The following is a 22,751-nucleotide window of genomic DNA, read 5'->3' on the forward strand; positions in this document are numbered from 1 at the left end:
CAGATAAGGTAGTCAGAAGGAGGGAGAGATTTATGGGGCAAGACAATTTTAGGGGGAGAAAGGTGAGGAAAAAGCATTTATTAAGCACCTACTTTGTGTGGGGCACTATGCTATGCGTTTTACAAATATTTCATTTGGTATTAATGTGGCTTTTAAGTAAAGATAATCATGAGACAGTTGGAAATAGGAATCTGGAACTCAGAAGACAAATCAGGATTAATGATACAGATTTAGGAGTCATCTTTATAGAGGTGGTAGAAGTGGAGAGATCAATTCACGATCTTAGCTTCCACTCATTTCTTTTAGGTCCCCCCCTTTTATTTGCTTTAGTTGGACTAGATAAGAAGGCAAATTGGTTTGGATTAAACTCAGTGGATCTCATTCTGGGCATTTGGAGACACTCAGGATCTAAATTATACCTTTGATTGACTAGAATAGGATGAATGATGGGAACTAGCACAATTTACTCAATGCCCAAAATTCTAGAAAGAAGGCCTCCAGTTCATCAAACAGGTTCTGAAATTACTCTTTTCAGCAAATTCCTAGGAAAACATCTCTGTGCTAATGATATAAAGACAGTGAGCATGTATGAATGAGTTAATGAAAATATATGTTCAAGATTAGTCATTCTACAACTTTGACACTGGTTTGAAAAATGTCTTTAGACAAAGAAAAATCACTCTTTTTCAGTAGAAATTCTAGTCAATACAAGGTAGTAGAGGAAAACACTGGACTAAATCTAAAGGTGTAGGTTCCAGTTATGTTACTGTCTAGCTCTTCCTTGGTACCCTCTTCTCTCTTCAGGTTTTCAGGACACTATTCTCTCCTGGTTCTGCTACCTATCTTACTGTTCCTTCTCAGTCTCCTTTGCAGGATCTTCATCCAGATCCTCACATGCTCTAACTGTAGATGTCCCTCATGTTTTTGTCTTGGGCTCTCTTCTCTTCTCTCTTTCTACTACTTCACTTGGTGATCTTATCAGCTGCCATAGTTTTGATTACCAACTTTATTCTGAAGATTCTTAAATCTTCCTATCCTGTTCCAGCCTCTACTGACTTCCAAACCTTTATCTCCAATTGCCTTTTAGACATCTCTAACTGGATGTCCAGTAAACATCACAAACTCAACATGTCCAAAACCGAATTCATTATTTTTCACACTAAACATTCCCTTCACCCACCGCCTTCCCTGTTACTATAGAGGACAACACCATCCTTCAGTCCCTTAGGCTGGCAGCCTACGAGTCATCGTTGACTTCTCATTCTTACCTGCCGTAGCCAATTTATTGCCAGGACCTGTCAGTTCCATTCTTTTAATATATCTCCAATCTACCCCCTTCTTTTCTCTTACAGTGCCACCTTTGTAATGCAGGTCCTCATCCCCTCACACCTGGACTATTGCAGTACCCTGCTTTTGGCTCTGCCAGCTTCAAGTCTCTTTTCACTCTAATCCATCCTCCATTCAGCCACCAAAGTGTTTTTCCTAAAATTCAGATCTGACATGCCATTTCGCCTACTTAGTCAACTCCCTTTTAACTTCCTTTCCCAGTCAACTCAGTGACTCTCTTTCACCTCTAGGATCAAATATAAAATTCTATAGCACTCAAAGCCCTTCATGATCTAGCACCCTCCTAACTTTCCAATCTTCTCACACTTTATTTCTCAACACATACTCTTTGATCCAGTGACACTGGCCTCCTGGCTATTCTCTGAAAAAAGCATTTATCTCTTGCCTCTGGAATGCTTTTCCTTCTCCTATCTTCCCACTGCCTTCCCTGGCTTCCTTTAAATCCCAACTATAATTTTACCTTCTATAGGAAATCTTTCCTAACTCTTCTCAATCCCAGTACCTTCCCTTTGTTAATTATTTTCCATTTATCCTGTATATAGATTACTTGGTATATATTTGTTTTCATTTTTTCTCCCCCATTAGATTGTAAGCTCCCTGAGGACAGGGGCTATCTTTTGCTTCTTTTGTATCCCCAGCACCGAGGCACATAGTACTGAACAAATAAATGTTGATTGAGTTATAGCTGTGTCACCTTGAGGAAAACACTTCTTCTCTCTGAACTTTGGTTTTCCTAGCTGTAAAATGAGCATATTCAATTAGATGATTTCTAGTATCCCTTCCAAACCTGATATGTGTGTGTATATACGTACATATATGTACATATATATGTATGTATATATGTGTATGTATATGTTTTATGTGGTATGTCCCTAACTTATGGCTCCTGCCCTAGAATGGCATGGCTTCCTATACAGTACTATGAAAGCTCTGCATTATCTGACCCACATCATAGCCTTTCTCTTCCTTGTCGGCCAGAATGGGGGATGATGAGTGTCCTCACTGCACGCCTGCTGTGAGTTTGGCCTTCACTAATAGGAAAAGGGGTAGCCCATGAAGAGCTCCCAATTAAGTTACTTCACTTCTCAGATTGAGTTTCCTCAGTTGTGAAGGGCATAGAGGTTATGCAGAAGTCAGGACAGAGAGATCTTATCTGGACAAACTACAGCAGAGCCAAGGATGCATTGAATTATTCAAAGCCTTCAGACACAAATCATCTTCTGTCTTTTCCTGCTGGAGCAGAGTGCAGTGACTACATTCCTAGGGGTCAGCCTCCCCTGGTCCTTGAAATTTAGTTGTGTTTGCATTTGGGATATATTGAAAACTTTTTTTTAATTAAACTAGGGGAATCACAACAGAAACTTTTATGTAAGATCAGGTGTGATTATATGCACGTTTATAATAAATCTGTGGAGGTTTGTAATAAGAATCCAAAAAAAAACCCATTCATCAGTAGGATGATATTATGTTTATGTTTTATGTTGGAAAGTAGAAAAAAATGACCATTCCCAAATGCATATTCATTCTTAATGAATTAGCTTTTACATAAGTACATTTAGCTTTGCAGTATCTGACTATCTCTTGTGGAAGAAAAAAAAATCGCATCTGTGTTTCAGCCTTACAAAGCACTCAATTGCTTTGAAGGCAAACTTAGATGTGGATTTCACTAGTTCATCCTTTAGTGACCATTTTATAGTATCACTGTGTTAAATGATATATTTCTCTTTTGATTTTTGTTTGAAGGCCTTTTTTGTAGTAAATTTGCTTTTCAAAAAAATCTACTTCATGCATCTTGAGGAAGATAGAAGAGCATACTTGTATGGAGAATTCTCCCTGTTCTCATATTGATCAGGTTGTTAGAGCTGATCTAGGAGTAACCTTAAAGACCATTTAATCTAAGCCTCTCAAGTACTCCAGAAATATGACCTGTTGTAGACTGAGCAAGTGAAACTCCATGAGGGGATGTGGCTTTGCCTAAGCTCCCTCAATAGAATGAGTTGGTGGCAGAACCAGGATTAGAACCCAGGCCTCTTCACTCCCAGTCACTCGTTGCTCTTTCTGTTAAAACACTTTGCCATCAAGACAGAACTAGAAAGAAGGATTTTATTGTGGCTTCTAAATTCCTGTTGTGGATGTATTTCCCTCTGCCCAAGGTAAGAGCTGCTCCTCCCTGTCACATCCTGACAATAGGTCCTTGGTAGACCTGCGCCTTTCATCTGACTCCCTTTCTCCTTCTTTAGTTACAACTCTTAGGTTAAGATTTGGGGCTTACAAGAAATGTCACAGTGGTACCAACTTATCCAGGGTATCAAGGTTGTTAGAATTTCAGTAAACAGTGGTAAAGCCTTAGGTTTCTTTTTGCTCAGAGGCTTTGAATTATCTTTTCTCCGGGTTTTCCCCGGGCTTCTCTTTAAATTCGAGGGTCAGGGACCTTTCTCCTGCTGCAAGGTGGAAATCTACAACCCAAAGAATACTATAATAAATCTTTTGGTTGCATTGTAGATGGGGGCAGTTCAGATTGCCCTGATGTGCTAAGCTCTAACCCTTAAAATAGACAATAAATACTTATATTCTCTAGACCTTATATGCCAAATCTGGCTTATCTTCTAAATATAGGTGCTGATAAGGCTATGTCATATTTATACATACTCCCTCCACCCCCACGAAATTGTGTTGGGTTAAGAAGATATCCTTGACTTTAAAATATTTTACTTAATTACATCCCTTATGTATAACTAGAGGAGATTGGGAAGTGAAATGTGGAGTGAAAAGAAACTTGGACATGATTTTACAAAACCTAACTGTCCATTGTGTGCTCATTTTTTGCGTCTGTCACATGGTAATAATAGTTGCTCCAATTTACGTCCAAAGATTATTTTGAGGAAAATTTTTTTCTAAACCTTTAAGTACTATAAAAATATGAAGTATTTTTTAAAATTAGGCAAATTTCTTCTTGACATAAAGAAAAACTTCCTGATGAAGTTAGTGTTACCTAAAAATAGAATGGGATGCCGTGGCGAAGTTTTCTGTCATTGGAGTCTCTAAGTAGTGCCTGGATAGCTACTTGTTGGGGATGTTGTAGAAAGGATTTCTTTTCAGGCAAAGGTTGAACTAGGCCTCTTAGGTCCCACTAGTTCTAAGGATTAATGCAACACTAATTCTGTTATGATTACGAGTGGCCCCTCAGCCAAAGACTTGTCTCTCCTGGCATGGCCTCAGGAACTCTCCCTCCATGCCCCCTCTTCCTTCTAGAATTTCTCAGCTTTTGTCTGCCTCTTTTGCCCTGAGGAATGCTCAATTGACATATTCAAACTCTTTTTCTTCTCCCTTCCTGGAGAGTGGTAGGGACTACATATAGGGAATGCATGCTGACTTTCTGATTTGGAAACATGAATAAATTTTATTAAAGAAAATATTTTACACAATCTAAGAACTGCTGAAGTTCAGGCATATTGTGGGTTAGGTGGTATTTGTAGACTGGCCTAAGAGCATTGCAAACCATTTTGTAAGAGAGGCCTTTAACATTTTGTGGGGAAGTAACAATTTAATAAATCCCTGAAGCCTTGAGGTGTGCATATGCGTATATAAAGGCAGGTAAATGTGCTGATGGCAAAATCCTTGAGAGTTGCATATGAGAAAGGCTGCCATGACAGGCCCACTGCGTGGAGGACATTTCTGTATCCTCTAGTCATGCTGTGCTTCATCCTTGAACAATCTTTTTTTTTTAATAAAGACATTTGTTTTATTTGATAACATTAGATTTTTATGCCACAAGGATACAGGCTTCACCAACAGCCTCAATTTTTTCCTCTGCCCTTCTGCTGAAGAACTTTGCCTTCACGATGACTGGCTGCTTGGGAAGTTTCCCTTTTCCTTGAACTCTGTAGTAACTGGACCACACAACACCAGTGATTGGGGCAAGGCCTTCCTTGTTTTTGTCAGCATTAATCCTGGTCTGCTCACTGACCAGTGTCTACAGCTTATCAAGGTTGACACTTGGACAGTAACTGTGGTTCTTCTTCAAGTGGTAATGCCTCATACTCACTTTCCTGGAATGACCTGGATGACATTTGTCGAAGTTGATCCGGTGATGGTGCAGCCCTCCTGCGTTGGCATGGCCTCCGGGGTGCTTGCTGGTGCGCCTGTGGCCATAGCTGATGTGCCCGCAGAGCTTCCACATCTTCCTTAGCCAGGAAGATATGTTGCAGGCTGCGCAAAAGAGACATTCTTGAACAGTCTTGATGGAGATTGTCGAACTGAGAGTTTGGTTAAAGTAGGCAAACAAGCTAGGTGATAGAAAAAATTATATTCTCATTCATTTATTCCCTTAAAGTTGGCAGATACATACATACATGTATGGAGCCAGACAAAGTCTGACTGCCTGAACAAAGAAATGAGAAGGTTTAAATATGTTTTCTTTAACAGACTCAGCATGCCTGCATTGCTTCACTTTTATGATCCTCGTGTATGTTTAACCATGGTACAAGGAAAGGATTTTCCTTAATGGAATAGGTTGTAAATACAATAAGATAAGAGAGTTGACAAGGGTCAGTTGAAACTACAACCCAGTGTTTCTGTGTTTAATTTACCATTAACATTCCATAACATAGTATATGCCCATAAAATATTAAGCAAGATAGTTTTCTCAGCTTAAGAATCTCATCCTTAATGGCTAATGGAGGAAAGAATGTTCTTAAGTTAGCCCGATCTGGCCTTGTTGACATAGGAAGGGGTATTCTCTGGGTAAACTCAGAGAACAAAGAAGCTTAGGTCCAGGCTCTTCTTCTAGTTGATCATTAATTCAGGCTCTGGTGCTTACTGAATACAAAAATGATATTAAATGATATTAATGATCATCAGCATGTATATCTCCACCTCTTAGGGAATCTGCTTTATATATCTATAGGAAAATGTTTTCAAATTCCCAAAATTTGCAGATCATTTCTCAGAATATAAACCATTCATAAGCTGGGTATAGCCTGTGTTGGACTGGAACATTGATGGTTGAAATGAATATCAGCTTTTAATCTTAATTTTCTTTTTTTCAATCTGCTTGACATTTAGCTTACTCTAGTGGATGAATGAATGACTCATTATGTGTTTATTAAGGATTTGCTAGGAGTACTACCTGGGTGGGAATAAAAAGACAAATGTGAAGTGATCCATTACCTGAAGGAGCTTAGATTCTATTATGGGAAATACCTTGCACACATGTAGACATATTTATAAAAATGAATTTCTGGTCCTTGCGAGTATCTTGGATGGGATTTGGGGATGAATGGCAAGGGAATTGGAGGGACTGACTGAGGATGGCTTTCCCCTGTATCATATAAGAGAGTTTGGGAAAGAGACAAGAACTACTTATCCTTCCTTTCTTTTCCCCCCAGCTCCTTGTGGTGGTGATCTGACAGGACCTTCAGGGGTTATTCTGTCCCCAAATTATCCAGAACCCTACCCTCCAGGCAAAGAATGTGACTGGAAAGTGACCGTCTCTCCTGACTATGTCATCGCTCTAGTGTTTAACACGTATGTACCTTTCTCCTGGGAAATCTGTTTATTTGATCAGGGTGAAAAAGGGCTGGGATTTTCAAGGGGGTGGAGAGAATTCCCTTTGCCAGTGTCCTAAACCTGGTTGAGGGAAGGGGGTTTCATGATCTAGGTATTTGGGTTAGTCCAGAGAGAAGCTTTCAGTGTGAAGCTCACAGAACAGTCAGAAAGGTGCTCTGTAAGAAGAAAGTATAGTAATTTTTCTGTTCTCTGTCCTTCTTTTTCCATCACTTAATATATAGAAACTATCATCATCATCATCAACAAGTATTTGTAAAGTGTCTGCTATAGGGGACTATATTAGACATTGGTATATTCTAAAATATGAGAGACCTTAGAGAGAGTGCATGTAGCAGTACAAGGAGACTTATATTAAGCACAAAATAAGGTTCAGTGGTTCAGAAGTTCAGAGGATGCTATGAAAACAAAGGGTTATCATATTAGGAAAGACTTTCTGGAGTTGGTAGGGCTTGTGCTGAGTTTGACAAAAGTCTAAGACTTAGACAAAGATTTTAGAGTAGGGGGAACATGGTGAGAAAAGAATTAGAGACAAGATTACATGGAATGAAGGATTAGTATAGGGAAGAAAGGGAATACACATCTGGTGAGTTTGACAGAGGAACTGGAATGCTAGATTAGGAATTTTTAACTGTAACCTGTAGACAGAAGGGAGACATTAAAGATTTTTTAAGCAGGAGGGTAAGTTATGCAAAACAGAGTTTTAGTAAGTACAATGTGACAAGGGTGTATTAGATGGATTTGTGGGGGAGAGCCTGGAAGCAGAAAGACTAATTAGGAGACTGTTGTGATTTATGAGTGGAAAAAAAGGATCACATAAGGGATATGAGAGGAGAGTCAAAAGTGACTCCAGGATTTCAAGGCTGAGTGATTGGGGGAGATAATGGCACTAGGGACAAAAGAAAAATAATCCCAGAGGGAGAGTTTGGGTTTTTTTTTTTGTTCATTTGTTTTGAGGGTGGGATGAAGAGGAGAGGATACTGAGTTTGTTTTAGGTATAGTGATTCTGAGGTGATAGTGGGAGAGATAGATAATTATACCCAATAGATATTTGGAAATGCAGGCCTGGAACTTGATAGGGAGATAAGAGCTGGTGACGTATATTTCCAACTTAACTTCATAAGGTATAGTTGAAGCCATGAGCATAGATGAAATCTCCAAGGGGAAGAAAATAGAGAAGAAACCGTAGGAATTAATATGTGTATACTCACACTTTAGGCAGAGGGAGGAGGAAGTAAAGCTAGCAAAGCAGACAGAGAAAGGAAGGCGAACTAAGAATTTATATTGTTATTTTCAGTTGTTCAGTCATGTCTGACTGTCTATGGGGTTTTCTTGCCCAAGATACTAGAGTGGTTTGCCATTTCCTTCCTCAATAGATTAAGGCAAACAGAGATTAAGTGGTTTGCCCAGGATCACATAGCTATTATATGTCTGAGGCTGGATTTGAATTCAAGTCTTTCTGAATCCAGACCTAGCACTCTATTCACTGATCTGCCTAGCTGCCTCAAGAATTTATAATTTCATGGAACCGAAAACAAGAGAATTTTACCATGAAGGGGTGTAACCTAGAGTAACAGATAACTGCAGGTAGGCCAGCAAGAATGTGGACTAAGTGATGGTTTGACATAAGGAAAACTATTAACATAATTTATTGTATCAGTAACACAATCAATAAAAATAATACGATCGTGTCAGTAGATTCAGAAAAAATTTTTTGATAAAATATAACACTCATTCCACTTAAAAACTCTTGAAAGCATAGGTATAAATGGATTTTTCCTTAAAATAAGATCTACCTAAAACCATCCAGTAGCATTATTTGTTTTTTTTTTTCTGTTTGTGTTTTTCTGTTTTTTTTTTTTTTGGCAGGGCAATTGGGGTTAAGTGACTTCCCCAAGGTCACATAGCTAGTACATGTTTCAAGTGTCTGATTCTGGATTTGAACTCAGGTCCTCCTGACTCCAGGGCCAGTGCTCTACTCACTGCTCCAGCTAGCTGCCCCTGCTAGCATTATTTGTAGTGGGATAAGCTAAGAAGCCTTCTCAATAAGATCAGGAGCAAAACAAGGAAGCTCAGTATCACCAATATTATTCAATATTGTATTAGAAGTGCTAGCAATAGCAGTAAGAGAAGAAAAGGAAATTGAAGGAATCAGAATGGCCAATGAGATAATAAAACTATTTCTTTTGGGGAATGATACGATGATATACTTGGAAAATCCTAGAGATTTCACTAAAAAGCTAGTTGAAACAATATTTTTCATAAACTGAACTAAAAATAAAATAAATTAATATGAAATAATAAATGTAAATTATCAATGTAAATATAAAATATAAATATAATTTATAAAATAATTTTTATAAAATAACTCCACATAAGTCATCTGTATTTCTCTGTATCACCAATAAAACCCTGCAAGAAGAGATAGTAAAAAATGCCCCATTTAAAATAACTATAGACAGTACAAAATACTTGGGAATATATGTGCCAAGATACTTTTTATACAAAGTCAGATTTATATAAATGAAGAAATATTAATTATTCATGTGTGGACAGAGCTATTATAATATAAAATGACAATTTTATGAATACTAATTTACACATTCAGTGATATCCCAATTAAATTAATTTTATTGACCTAGAAAAAATAACAACAAAATTAATTTAGAAAAACAAAAGGTCAAGAATATTAAAGGAATAATTTGGAAAAATGTAAAAGAAGGAGGTTTAGCAGTCTGGCAGAAGTTGGGTATAGACAAATATCTTTCGCCTTTATCAAGATCAAAATGGATACATGACCTAGATATAAAGGGAGATACTCAAGTAAATTAGAAGAACATGAAACATATTATTTATCAGACTTATAGATAGGAGAAGAATTTATCAATAAACTAGGTAGAGAACATCGTGGGATATAAAGTCAATAATTTTGATTACATGAAATCAAAAATTTGTGTATAAATAAAACCAATGTATCCAAGATTAGAAGGAAAGCAGAAAATTGGGGAAAATAATGTTAATAGTTTCTCTGGTAAAGGTCACATATCTCAAATATATAGAGAACTTTTTCAAATTTATAAGAATATGAGTCATTCTCAAATTTATAAATGGTCAATGAACAGGCAGTTTTTGGATGAAGAAATCAAAGCTATGTATAGTCATATGAAAAAATTCTCTAAATCATTATTGAGTAGAGAAATGCAAATTCAAATAACTTTGAGATATCTCCCACCTATCAGATTAACTAAAATGGTGGAAGGGGGAAATGACAAATGACAAATGTTGGAGGGGATGTGGAAAAATTGGGAAAAAAAAAAAAGAAAAATTGGGACACTAATACATGTGGAACTGTGAACTGATCCAACCATTTTGGAGAGCAGTCTGGAATTATGCCCAAAGAATTATAAAAACTGTGTATACTCTTTGACCCAGCAATACTACTATTAGTTCTGTTTCCCAGGGTGATGACAGAAAAAAGAAAAGAACTTACATGTTCTGAAATATTTATAGCAGCTTCTTTGTGATAGCAAAGAACTGGAAATTGTAGGGATGCCCATCAGTTGGAAAATGGCTAGTCAAGTTGTGGTATGTGATTGTGATGGAATGCTACTGTGCTGTAAGAAAAGATGAGCAGCTTGATTTTGTTTTTTTAATTAATTTATTTTAAGTTTTCAACATTCACTTCTATAAGTTTTAAATTTTCTCCTCCTCCTTCCCCTCCTCTTCTCCAAGATGGCATGTAATCTGATATAGGCTCTATACATACATTCCTATTAAACACATTTTCACATTAGTCATGTTGCATAGAATTGTAATGAATGGGAGAAACCATGAGAAAGAAAACAAAACAAAAGAGAAAATAGTCTGCTTCACTCTGCATTCCGACTCCATAGTTCTTTCTCTGGATGTGGATGGCATTTTCCATCATGAGTCCTTTGGAAAAGTTATAGGTCCTTAAATTGTTGAAAAGGGCTAAATCTGTCAAAATCAGTCCTTGCACACTGTGGCTGTTACTGTGTACAGTGTTCTCCTGGTTCTGCTCATTTCATTCAGCATCAGTTCATATAAGTCTTTCCAGGTTTTTCTGAAGTCTTCCTGGTCATCATTTCTTATAGCAAAGTAGCATTCCATTACATTCATATACCGCGACTTGATGAGCCATTCCCCAATTGATGGGCATACCCTCGATTTCCAGTTCTTGGCCACCACAAAAAGGGCTGCTATAAATAATTTTGTAGATGTGGATCCTTTTCCCATTTTTATGATCTCTTTGGGATAACAGCTCTAGGAGCGGTATTGCTGGGTCAAAGGGTATGCACATTTTCATAGCTCTTTGAGAATAGTTCCAGATTGCTCTCCAGAATGGTTGGATCAATTCACAGCTACACCAACAATGAATTAGTGTTCCAACGTTTCCATATCTTCTCCAACATTTATCATTTTCCTGTTTTATCATGTTAGCCAATGTTATAGGTGTAATGTGGTACCTCAGAGTTGTTTTGATTTGCATCTCTCTAATCAATAGTGATTTAAAGCATTTTTCATATGCCTATAGATATCTTTAATTTCTTCTTCTGAAAATTGCCTGTTCATATCCTTTGACCTTTATCTGTTGGGGAATGACTTGTATTCTTATAGATTTGACTCAGTTCTCTATATATTTTAGAAATGAGGCCTTTATCAGAGACACTGGTTGTAAAAATTCTTTCCCAGTTTTCTGTCTCCCTCCTAATCTTGGTTGCCTTGGCTTTGTTCATACAAAACCTTTTCAATTTAATGTAATCAAAATTATCCATTTTGCATTTCATAATATTCTCTATCTCTTGTTCAGTCATAAATTCATCCATTCTCCATAAATCTGACAGATAAGTTATTCCTTGCTCCCCTAATTTTTTTTATAGTATCAGCCTTTATACCTAGATCATGTACCCATTTGGACTTTATTCTGCTGTACCGTGTCAGACGTTGGTCTATGCCTAGTTTTGAGCAGGTTGATTTTAGAAAACATGGAAAGACTTGCATGAAATAATGAAGAGTGAAAGGAGCAGAACCAAGAGAATGTTGTATGCAATAACAGCAGTATTGTTTCAGGAATGACTAAATTATTCTGAGTATTATAAATACTCAAATCAACTACAAAGGTTTCATGAAGGAAGAGGCTATCCACGTCCAGAGAAAGAACTGCTAAACAGAAGTATTCATAGTATGGTTTTTACACACACATACACACCCCAGAGATGGAGGTATTCTCCTTGGAAAGAAGAAGGGAATCCTGTGAGGGAGAAAGAAGGTAGGTTAAGCTACAGAGAAAATTTTAGATGGAAAGGGGTTGTGCCACAAAAAGCTTTAAGATGGGAAAGAGCAAAATTGTCTCAATCCTTTCAGTAGGGGAAGAGGGGGAGAGAACACTTGTTTGCGAAGAATTGGAATTTAGGTATGAAAGAGGTGAGGAAAAGTTTGCATCAGATACCATACCATGGGAAATTTAGTAGTCACTGTGAAATGAATAAAATCATTACTTGGCAGCAAAAATCAGGGTTGGAAATTGGCACACAAGATACAGAGGAAGGTCAGTATCAAAATGATCTGCCCTGGTGACTAAGCAAGAGAAGAAAACTAATGAAAACAAGTAGAGGATTAGGATAAAAGGAAGAAATCAGAGACTAGACGTTAAGGTGAGGACAAAGAACTGGTTCAAAAGACAAGGTGGGAGAAGTGGAATATAAGGAGAGTTGGCCTGAGGCATGAACTCCTTTGGTAGTTTGGCAAAATCTATTGACCTCCTCTCAATATAATGTTTTAAATAATTGGATGAAATGCTAAATTTTAGTTTAGTGAAAATAATGAAGTAATTTTTTCTTATCTAATTTTGTGGACTCCCTAAAATATATTGGCCTGCGGACCTCAGATTAAGAACCCCTAGTTTAAGCAATCAACAAGTACTTGAGCTCCCAGAAGTTAGGAGAATTTTGAATTCAAAGTGTGGCCATGCTACATGGCTCTATGGATGGAGTGCTGGACCTAGAGTCAGTAGGACCTGAGTTCACTTCAGACACCTACTAGCTGTGTTGCCCTGGGCTTAAAGTATTTGCTTCAGTTTTGTCATCTGTCAGATGAGCTGGAGGAGGAAATGGTGAACTACTCCAGTATCTTTGCCAAGAAAACCCCAAATGAGGATACAGAGAGTCAGATAAGACTTAAAACAACTGAACAAGAGCAAAAATGGAATCAAGTTTATTTCACCTGCTACAGATTTATGGTGTCTAATTTCATTTGGGCCCTCACTGCTACTCAACAATCCTACTCTGCTTTTATTGACTTCTTATCTAATTACCCACATGACTGTTACAGATTCAGTAACTATTCTCTCTATTCAGTTCCATAAATCTCTATCAAGTGTATAGCATGTGAAAGGCACCATGCTTAACCATCTCTGCCTTCAAGGCATTTACATTCACTTGGAGAGATGTCCACTGATAAGTAGAGAAATGGTATTTAGGAGCCAACATTAACAATTATAGTGAGATTCCCACAATGTACCTGAACCCCTTTGGCAGTCTGGTGAAACTTTTGTACCCTTTCTCAGAATAATGTGTTGTTGTTGTTTGGAGGGATGGAGGCAACTAGGGTTAAGTGACCTGCCCTGGGTCACGTAGCTATTAAGTGTCTGAAGCTGGATTTGAACTCAGGTCCTCCTGACTCTAGGGCTGGTGCTCTATCCACTGCACCACCTAGCTGTCCCAGAAAATTGTTTTTAAATGTACAAAATACATAAGATTACAAAGGATTCCAATTGTATTGAAATAGGTTTGTCATTTTTTCCAGCTAAGTTCAGGGGTTAAGAACCTCTGATAAGAGGGCTCCGAGAAGGTTTCATTCAGGACGTAGTATATAAATTGAGCCCATGGAAGGGCAGAGCTGAGTAGGTGGTACATTCCAAGTATCAGAAAGGCTTGTTCAAATGAATGGTGATGGGAAATTAAATATCAGTTTAAGAAAACTGCTGCAATTCCATTTTGTCTAGATACATATAAGTTCCCAAAGTGGGCGATACCACCCTTTGCAGGGCACTGGAACAATGGGGGTCATAGCCTCAGGTGCATTTGGGGGGCGTTGAATAAAAAAAAGCATAAGGAAAAAAGAAAAGATAAGAAAATTTTGAAAAAACCGTTTGTACATGTTTCATCTGTTGGGTAACATAAAGTTTTAATAACATTATTTTCCAAGTGAACACACAAAATGCAAATTATAACTGATCAGTGATCAAGTCCTTGGACAGGTCTTAACAAGCAAGTATTGGCAGGCGAGTGTGTCACACATTGTCAGGAAGTCCAGCATACATTGGCAGGAATATATGCCTGTAATGACTTGTTTACAATAAGATACTATACAGTTACATGATACAATATTGCATCATTGAAATTTCAGTACAGGAAAAGCCCCACAAATTTACAATAAATTATTAAATTTAAGATGCATCTTTTAAAAAAATATTTTATATGTTTTTGAAATGATGTGAATTTCAAATATATATATATATATTAAAGAGTTAAAGAAAGTAGATTTCCAGGGAGGGCACTGAGTAAATTTTTTTTGAGAAGGGAGTGGTAGGTCAAATAAGTTTGGGAACCTCTGGTCTAGAATATAGTATTTGAGAATAAGACACTTACTAGCTGTATGACCCTGGGCAAGTCACTTATTCCTGTTTGCCTCACTTTCCTCATCTGTATAATGAACTAGAGAAGGAAATGTCAGACTACTCCAGTATCGTTGCCAAGAAAACCCCAACTCCATCCTACCCCTGACTTATGAAGAGTCAGATATAACTAAAAACAACTGAACAACAACAAAATACAAAATAAATCTAGATAGGTAATTTGAAGCCAAATTCTGAAGGGCCTTACACACTAGACTACAGGAAATCTTTCTTGGTTCCTCTTAATTCTAGTGCTTCCTCTCTGCTAATTAGTTCCAATTTATCCTATATATAACTGTTTTAACACACCTGATTGCATATTTCCTCCCCTATTAGACTTAGAGCTCCTTGAGAGCAGGGACTGACTTTTACTTTTCTTTATATCAGTAGGCCTTTAGCATAATAATAATTATGACACATGCTAAGAACTTAATAAATATTTATTCCCCGAATGACTCATCTGGGGAATTTTGAATTTATCCTAGAGAAAATAGGGTGTCCATTTCATTTGTCTGCCTTAGACAAGACTTGTGCCCTAGGGAGATTATTTTTGAAACTAAATGGAGGATGATTTGGATCTGGGATCTGGGAGGCTGTTTCATTAGTTCAGACTAGAAGTGATAAGCCTTTGAATTAAGGATAGTTAAAGGGAACAGTGTGAGAGATAGCATGGAGGTAGAGTTGACTAACTAGTGATGAGGAAATTTGAGAATTCTGGTGCCCGAAATAGAAGTAGTAACATTTGGAGGGGGGATCAACTTAGGGGTAAAGGTGAAATGTTGAATTTGAGGTCTGCAACCAGGCGGAGATGTCCACCTGTAGAAAACTGATGACGTAGAACTAAAATTTAGGAAAGAGGTTGAAGCGGGATGTATAGATTTAGGCGTTATAGATATAGATGTGGTATTTGAGCCCATGGGTGTGAAAACATATAGAAGAGAGCCCACTTGGGAATGGAGGATAGATAATGAACTGGCAAAGGGCATTGAAAGGTTAGGGGGTCCAAGTTAGGAGACAGGAAGAGAATCAAGGGAGAGCAACGATAGAAGCTAAGGGAGAAGTGAGTATCCAGGAGGAAGGTGTGGTCAGCAGTGTCAAGAGTTAAAGAGAGGTCAAGGTAGATCCAAGCTCACAAAAAGCATTGGTTTTAACAATTAAGATAATGTTGGAAATTATGGAGAATGTAATTTCAATGGAATGGTAGGGTGGAAAGCCAGAATATAATGGATTGAGAAGTGAGTGGGTACAAAGGAGGTAAAAGGTAGGGCAAAGAATTGGAAAAGAGAAGAGATATAGTACAGCAGCTTGAAAGGATGATGGGAAAGTGAAGGCTTTTATTTTTATTTTGTTTTAAAGAATGGGAAAATTCTGTTTATGTATCTAGGCAGCAAAGAAGAAGCTGATAGGGAGAGCTTGAACATGAATTTGAGGAAGGGAAAGATCACCTGGGAGAACTCTCAAGGGGATGAGATTAAAAGCATAAACAGAGGTTTTCACCTTGACTAAGTTAAAAGAAAGACACTTCAGAAAATAGAGCAAGACAGATGAAGTTGTAGAGAGGTTTTAAGGTGTGGAGTGGGGAGAATACACTATGAATGGTCTTGATTTTATAAGTAGGAAGACAGGTCATCTGATTAGATACTTGGGAATGAATGCTTAAGGAGTGAGAAGATTTTAGCAGGGGCTGTTCAAATAGTAAAGGATAAAAGGAATACTGTGTAGGAGTAGGGGCCACGTTGAATTGAGACAATATGAATTTGTAGTGGGTGCAGTCATTCACCCTTGTGCAGCATTTTGGAAATAGGATGGAGAAAGAAAGTAGTGATGGCATTCCAGGACTGAGGAATGTCAGGGCATCAATGGTAGTAGGACAAGAGGAAAAGGGATCCAAGGGTACAGGAAAGAAAGGCTACTTGTCTTGGGTTTCAACTCCTTCTGAAACATTTTTATACTTTCTTTTTTATTCTGAATATCACTTAACATAGAAAACCAAATAAGGATGAGACTTCTCCGGGCAAATACTACCTGCCCCATTTCCACCTGGTAAAATCCTATTCACTTTTCAGATCAAATGCCAGAAGCCTTTCCTGATAACAAATTGAATGTATTCTCTCCCTCTTTTGGATCCCCATTACACACTGTACCACTTTATGGCTTTTATAACTTTCTATGCTATGTTGTATTTCAGTTCAATTCAACGAGTGTTCAAAGTGCTTCCTAAGAATGAGCCAAACGCTGTGCTAGGAGCTGGTTAGTTACTTGTGTCTCAGCTCTGTGGAAGGAAGGACTTATTCTAATCAACATCTTTGTTGCTGCCCCACTGTCTTCTGATTCCCACCCCCACCAAGCCCCTAGAATAGTACATATTATGTACTTAATAAATATATGCAGAATATAATTGAATTGATATAGTAAGAGAATACCTACCTGCCCTCAGTGATTTCAAGGCAACAAGCATTTATTAAATATTTACTATGTGCCAATCACTATGCTGTGTATTCAGGATACAAATACAGGCAAAATGCAGACCTTTCCCTCAGAGAGCTGAAGACAGTACACAAAAGGGAGCTGGAAGGGGAGAGAAGAGTAAAGGAGGATGGGTGAAGATACCCAGCAACAGTATTAATGTCCAGAGAGTCAGAAGTGTAGGTGGGAGGGGAATAAAGGTGGACTAGCCTAGGCTGTCCTCAGAATGGTGCCCCAGGAGGGATTTCACGTCTTTACAGCAAGGTGAACTACGTCTCAGGGTACTGAAAGAACTGTTCTATATGGTTACTGTACCACTGTCAGTCATCTTTGAAAGATCATGAAGGATCAAAGAGGTACCACATGTCTGTGTAATGGTAATTTACATTTACCATTTTCAAAATAAGGAAAGAGGTTAGAGTCTGAAAAATATAGGCCAGTGAAATTTACTGTATTTGTTAACAAAATTTTAGAATATATTATTAAAAGCATGGCTTATGAATATTTATGTAGAAAAGGAAGTGGGGAGTACAAAGGGTCAGTGTGGCTTCATCACGAACAGATTATACCGAGACTGATTCAATTTTATTTTTTGACAGAGTAGTTAGACTGGTAGATCAGGGAATTGCTGTAAACATGAACTGCCCCAGGAAGTGGGGGGTTTCCCTTCATTGGAAGCTGGATCATGATTTATGAGCAAAATTATAAAGGGTGATCCTACTCAAGTCTAGAGTTGACTTAGAGGCCCCTTCTAATTTGAAGGTCCTATGATTCTGTGATGGTAGGAAAGGTGCAGTGATGACTAAAGTGAAGAATACTTGTAGGTAGGGGCAGACAATGAGGCTAGAAAAACATAGTAAGATCTTTAAGGGTATGGACTATGTATCCAACACAGTATACTACACACAATAGGAACTTAATAAAACTTTATTGTAGGTAGACAACGAGGCTAGAAAAGCTAATAGAAATACTAATTATTAATAGTACTAATAGAAAAACTAATAGTAAGATCTTTAATTGATATTCAACTAGAGGCTCCTTCTAATTTGAAGATCCTATGATTCTGTGACAGTAGGTAAGGTGCAGTGGTGACTAAAGTGTAGAATACTTGTAGATAGGGGTAGACAATGAGGGTAGAAAAACTAATACTAAGATCTTTAAGGGTGGGGACTATGTATCCAACACAGTATGCTACACACAATAGGAACTTAATAAAGTTTATTTACAGGAGCTATATTACATGGGACCTTGGTTGAAAAGTTTAGACTTTGTTTTGTTGGGAACGTAGCAGTGCTGTTAAAGGTTTTAAAGCAGGAGGTGATAATGTGCAATTTGGGGTTTTAGGAACATGAGTAGTATGTGGAGATTGGATTGCAGAGGTAAGAGTCTAATAAAGGCAGGGAGATTCGTTAGGAAGCCCTTACAGTAGAGGAGGCAACAGAAAATAAAACACTAGATTAGATTGATGACTATGAAGATAACACAAGATTGAATTTAGCAATTGATTGACTACATTAAGGAGCTTTGAGGAGCCAAAGATGACTCTCCCGAGGAAAATGATGCTGTTACAACAGACATAGAGATGTGAGGAGGAGGAGGAGGGAGGAGGAGGAGGAGCTAGATTTACAGAACTCTCTGCGGATCTACCCTGTTTTATTCTTTTTAGGCTTTGAATCCGGTCCGGTTACTTGATCTCAATGGATATTGGGTCTAACCAATGTCTAATCAAGAATCCCCATTACAACTTTCCTGAAAAATGGTCCTCCAGACTTTGATCTCTAATCAGAAGACCCACTAATCAGGAGGAAGCAGTACCTCCCAAAAAAGCCCATTCCATTTTTGGATACATCTAATTATTACTTTAAGTCTAAATCTTTTAGTTCTTTTTTTTTTGGTGCCAATTAGGTTCCTCTTCTGCATGAAAAAGTCCTTTAATTACTAGAAGATAGATAAATCATGCCCTCTCATACAAGCTAAACATCTCCTTTTCTTTCAACCGTTGCTCACATGGAATGATCTTGAGTCTCTTATCATCCTGATTACCCGCCTTTGGGCACCTTCCAGCTTATCAGTAACTGTATGAGGCCCCAAACTGAACACAGAACTCAAGTCACAGCCTGGCTAGGGCAGAGTACAGCAGGACTATCAACTCCTTTTTTGGACACTGTTACTCTCTAAATGTAGCCTCAGACCACATTAGCATTGTCATCATATTGAGATTACAGTCTACTAGTACCTCCAGATCTTCTTAAGATGGATTGTTATCTAGCTGGACCCATTTGGCATTGGCTGTAGGGTTAGTTTAGAGCAATAATGACAGAGCTCAAAATATATGCTCCAAATTGGGGAGGATGTTGAATGCCAGGCTTAGAGGTTTATACTTGTTTAAGTGTTATTTAGTAAAGGACCATTGAAGGTGTTTGAGCAGGATGTAGGTTAGTGTGGGGATGTGCGGATATAACCAAAGTGATGTTTTAGGAAGATTAATTTGACAGTGCTGCATACGCTGAATCAGAGATATGAAATGCTGGAAGTGGGGATACTAGTTTTGAAGTTACTCTCTTAGGCGTGAAGTAGGGTAACGGGAATGGGAAGAGAAAGAAAAGTAGATGGGTAAACAAGGTTAAGATATGAGGGAGATAAATCAGGTACTTGGTTTCCAATAAACTCTGCTAATCAATGAAAACTGGGTCTTAACTAGAATATCTTGATGTCACCTCAGATTCATCACATACAAAATTTAGTGCATCATCTTCTCTGCTAAATCTGCCACTCCTCCTGATTTCCCTATTTTTTCAGATGGCAGTACCATCTTCTGAGTCACCCAGGCTCGTACTGTCAGTATAACTCTGAATTTTACTTTGCCTTTACCTCCCACATTCAAGCAACTGCTAAGTCCTATCGATTCTACCTTCACAGCCTTTCTTGTATCTGTCCCCTTCTTTCCAGTTTCACTGCCACTACCCAAATGACCTCAAGTATCTTGCCCGTGTCATTGCCCTAGATTCCTAACTGATTCTTCTCCCCATAATCTTCCCTTCTAATCCATTGTTCACACAGCTGCCAAAGTAATCTTCCTAATATCCAGTTTTGACCAGTTCAATTCCCTGCTTAAAAACAAGTTTTTTTGTTGTCTGACAGTAAAATTACAAACTCAGTCTGGCATTCAAGACCATACACCAGTCCATCTCTAACCTATTTTTCTAGCCTTATGTCACACTAGTTTCCTTTATGCTGTTTATATTCCAGCCAAACTGGACTACAGTTCCCCAATTTCATTTTATATCCTTTTACATCTTTGAATTTTTGAAAGCCTTTCCCTATTTCTGAAATATATTTGCTTTCTCATTTTTGCTTGTTGAAATCTTTCTCTTTCTTTAAGGCTCAGCTCAGGTACTCATAAAACATGACTCCTGATTCCGCTGTTTATTTGTAAATTCTTTGAGGACTAGTTTTATTCCAGTTTTCATCTGTAAATTTCAATGCCTACATACAGTACTCTATATATAGTAGACACTTAATAATGTTTTTGTAAATGCAATTTTATTTTTATTTTCAGTTCCATACTATCTCCCTCCCTCCACCCTCTCTTTTACCCATTGAGAAGGCAAGAAGAATCAAAAAGAACTGCATACTATTATATATCATTAATAAATGTTTGTTAAATTGAGTGGACTGGAGTTTTAGCTACCTCCAGAGACTCATTTATTTATTTGCTGTTGTGTTTTTTCTCTTTGTTTCTTGGTAAATATTGTCTTAGAAAACTAACCTGGTCTTTGTTGAAATACAAATAAAAAGTCTTAATAAAAAGCCTCCCTCTCACTTGTTGGTCAGGACAAACAAGCTGAAGGAGTAGCACATTAGAGAGACCAGGGAATGTGTGTTGGGGACAGAGCCCAGATAAGCTCTTAGAGGGTCTAGAAAGAGCTAGGGGTGGCATAGAGAATGAGAACCCAGGAGGGAGAGACTTGAAGCAAATTGTAAACATTAGTCCTTTCCTGCCTGGAAGAGTCTCTCCCTCACAGATGAGTTTTCTTCTTTTTGGAGAAGATCACCCTCATCTGCCCTGGACTTTTCAGTATCCATGTCAGGTGGTAGAGCCCCCTCTCCTGATCTAATTGGGAGGAAGGAGATTGAATGTGTATTCCTCCCACAGGCTTCTGCATGCGTGTGTGTGGGAGAGACAAGGGGAGGAAAGGGGAAGGATAGGAAATGGGACATTCTTCTAATGTCGTACTCTTCTAGGGGACTTAAAGTTTCTGATCCTTCAGATTTCCTCTCTCTCCTGAGATAGGGACCAAAGTCTGAACAGAAGTTGGGCCCTTGACACAGATAAATGAGATGTATTCAAAGCACTTCGTGAATTATAAGGCACTATATGAATGTGAGCTTTTATTATTATTCTTATTCCCAGAATGTCTTTAATGACATTTTTATTTGACCTCAGGTGGGTGATGGGGGTTCTTTTTATTCCCTCAGCTTTAACTTGGAACCTGGCTATGACTTTCTTCACATCTATGATGGGTTGGACTCCCATAGCCCCCTGATTGGGAGCTTCTATGGCTCTCAGCTCCCAGAGCGCATTGAAAGCAGCAGCAACAGCTTATTCCTGGCCTTCCGTAGTGATGCATCTGTGAGCAATTTGGGCTTCGTCATCGATTACACAGGTAATCAATCACATATTAGGAAGGGGCAGCCGTAGTTTCCAGAGACATTAGACCAAAGGGAGTGGGGATGGGGGTGGTGACAGTGGGATTTCGGAGTGCAGTCATTGTGTCATAGAGGAAAGAGCCATACCCTGGAATTCAGATATTTGGGTTCTACCATTAAAAGCCACTTCTTCATAGGCCTCAAAAAAATGAAAACGAGAGGGTTGAAACAGTTAATCACTGAAGTCACTTGCAGTTATAGTACTTATCTGGGGCTCTGTCCAGTTTGCTGTGTCCCTTCCCAAGAAGGCAGGGGAAGAAAACAGCAGGGACACTTGGGCAGGTCTCTTGATTTTTTAGGCATGGGCCTTTCTGACTCAGGAAGGAACTTCCTCTTGGAGACAGGTGAGTCACCGTCTCCATCAACGGGCACATCAGCTTCCTTTGGAACCACGTCCTGTGTCCTGCCCACACATTCAGGGGGTGATAACCATGGTATTGGTAAGCATAACATTGCATTGCCTCTCTAATCTTCTTTTTATTTCCGAGTTCCATGTTCTCAGTTCTTTCTTTCCCTAGCACCAACCAAAACACATATACATTCTAATTACACATAAATACAGGGATCTCGGCTTTTCTCTCCTTTCCTTTCTCCTATGTCAATAGTTCAGCTACTGTCTGAGCCCTGCATGTGTTCCTTTCTTCCTTTTTGTATTCTGATGTTATTGGTACTTCACAATTCTGTTTCTTTTCTACCCTGCCTTTGAGTGGATTTTATTAGTGTTTTGTAGTTTCCTTCAAATTCCTTCTCCTCTTTGAGACTCTTTTGACTTTGACTCTTTTCTGCTCTTCTCATTCATATCTCTTCCTATGGCGCTCCATTCCTCTATTTCTGTCACTTGAAGCTCTCCGATAAACATCTGTACTAGAATTGTCATTCTACTTCTCTTGGCCTTTTTACTTTCTTAGAAAACCAGAGATTCACCCTTCCTTGCCATTTCTCTCTGAGACTCTTTTAAATCTGTGCC

At 38.3% G+C, this 22,751-nt stretch overlaps 1 protein-coding gene and 1 pseudogene across 1 annotated transcript in view; one reads left to right on the top strand and one right to left on the bottom strand.

Annotated features, from left to right (window-relative positions):
* Positions 1-22,751, top strand: part of CSMD2 (CUB and Sushi multiple domains 2) — an 842,922-nt gene that overhangs the window by 639,730 nt on the left and 180,441 nt on the right. The window contains exons 28-29 of the mRNA XM_036743760.1: positions 6,735-6,873; positions 21,554-21,741. Coding sequence (XP_036599655.1) covers positions 6,735-6,873; positions 21,554-21,741 — 327 coding nt within the window. The remainder of the gene's footprint in view (positions 1-6,734; positions 6,874-21,553; positions 21,742-22,751) is intronic.
* Positions 5,111-6,560, bottom strand: LOC118839835 (annotated as a pseudogene).

Source organism: Trichosurus vulpecula, chromosome 2, assembly GCF_011100635.1.
Source record: "Trichosurus vulpecula isolate mTriVul1 chromosome 2, mTriVul1.pri, whole genome shotgun sequence".
Classification (NCBI taxonomy): domain Eukaryota; kingdom Metazoa; phylum Chordata; class Mammalia; order Diprotodontia; family Phalangeridae; genus Trichosurus; species Trichosurus vulpecula.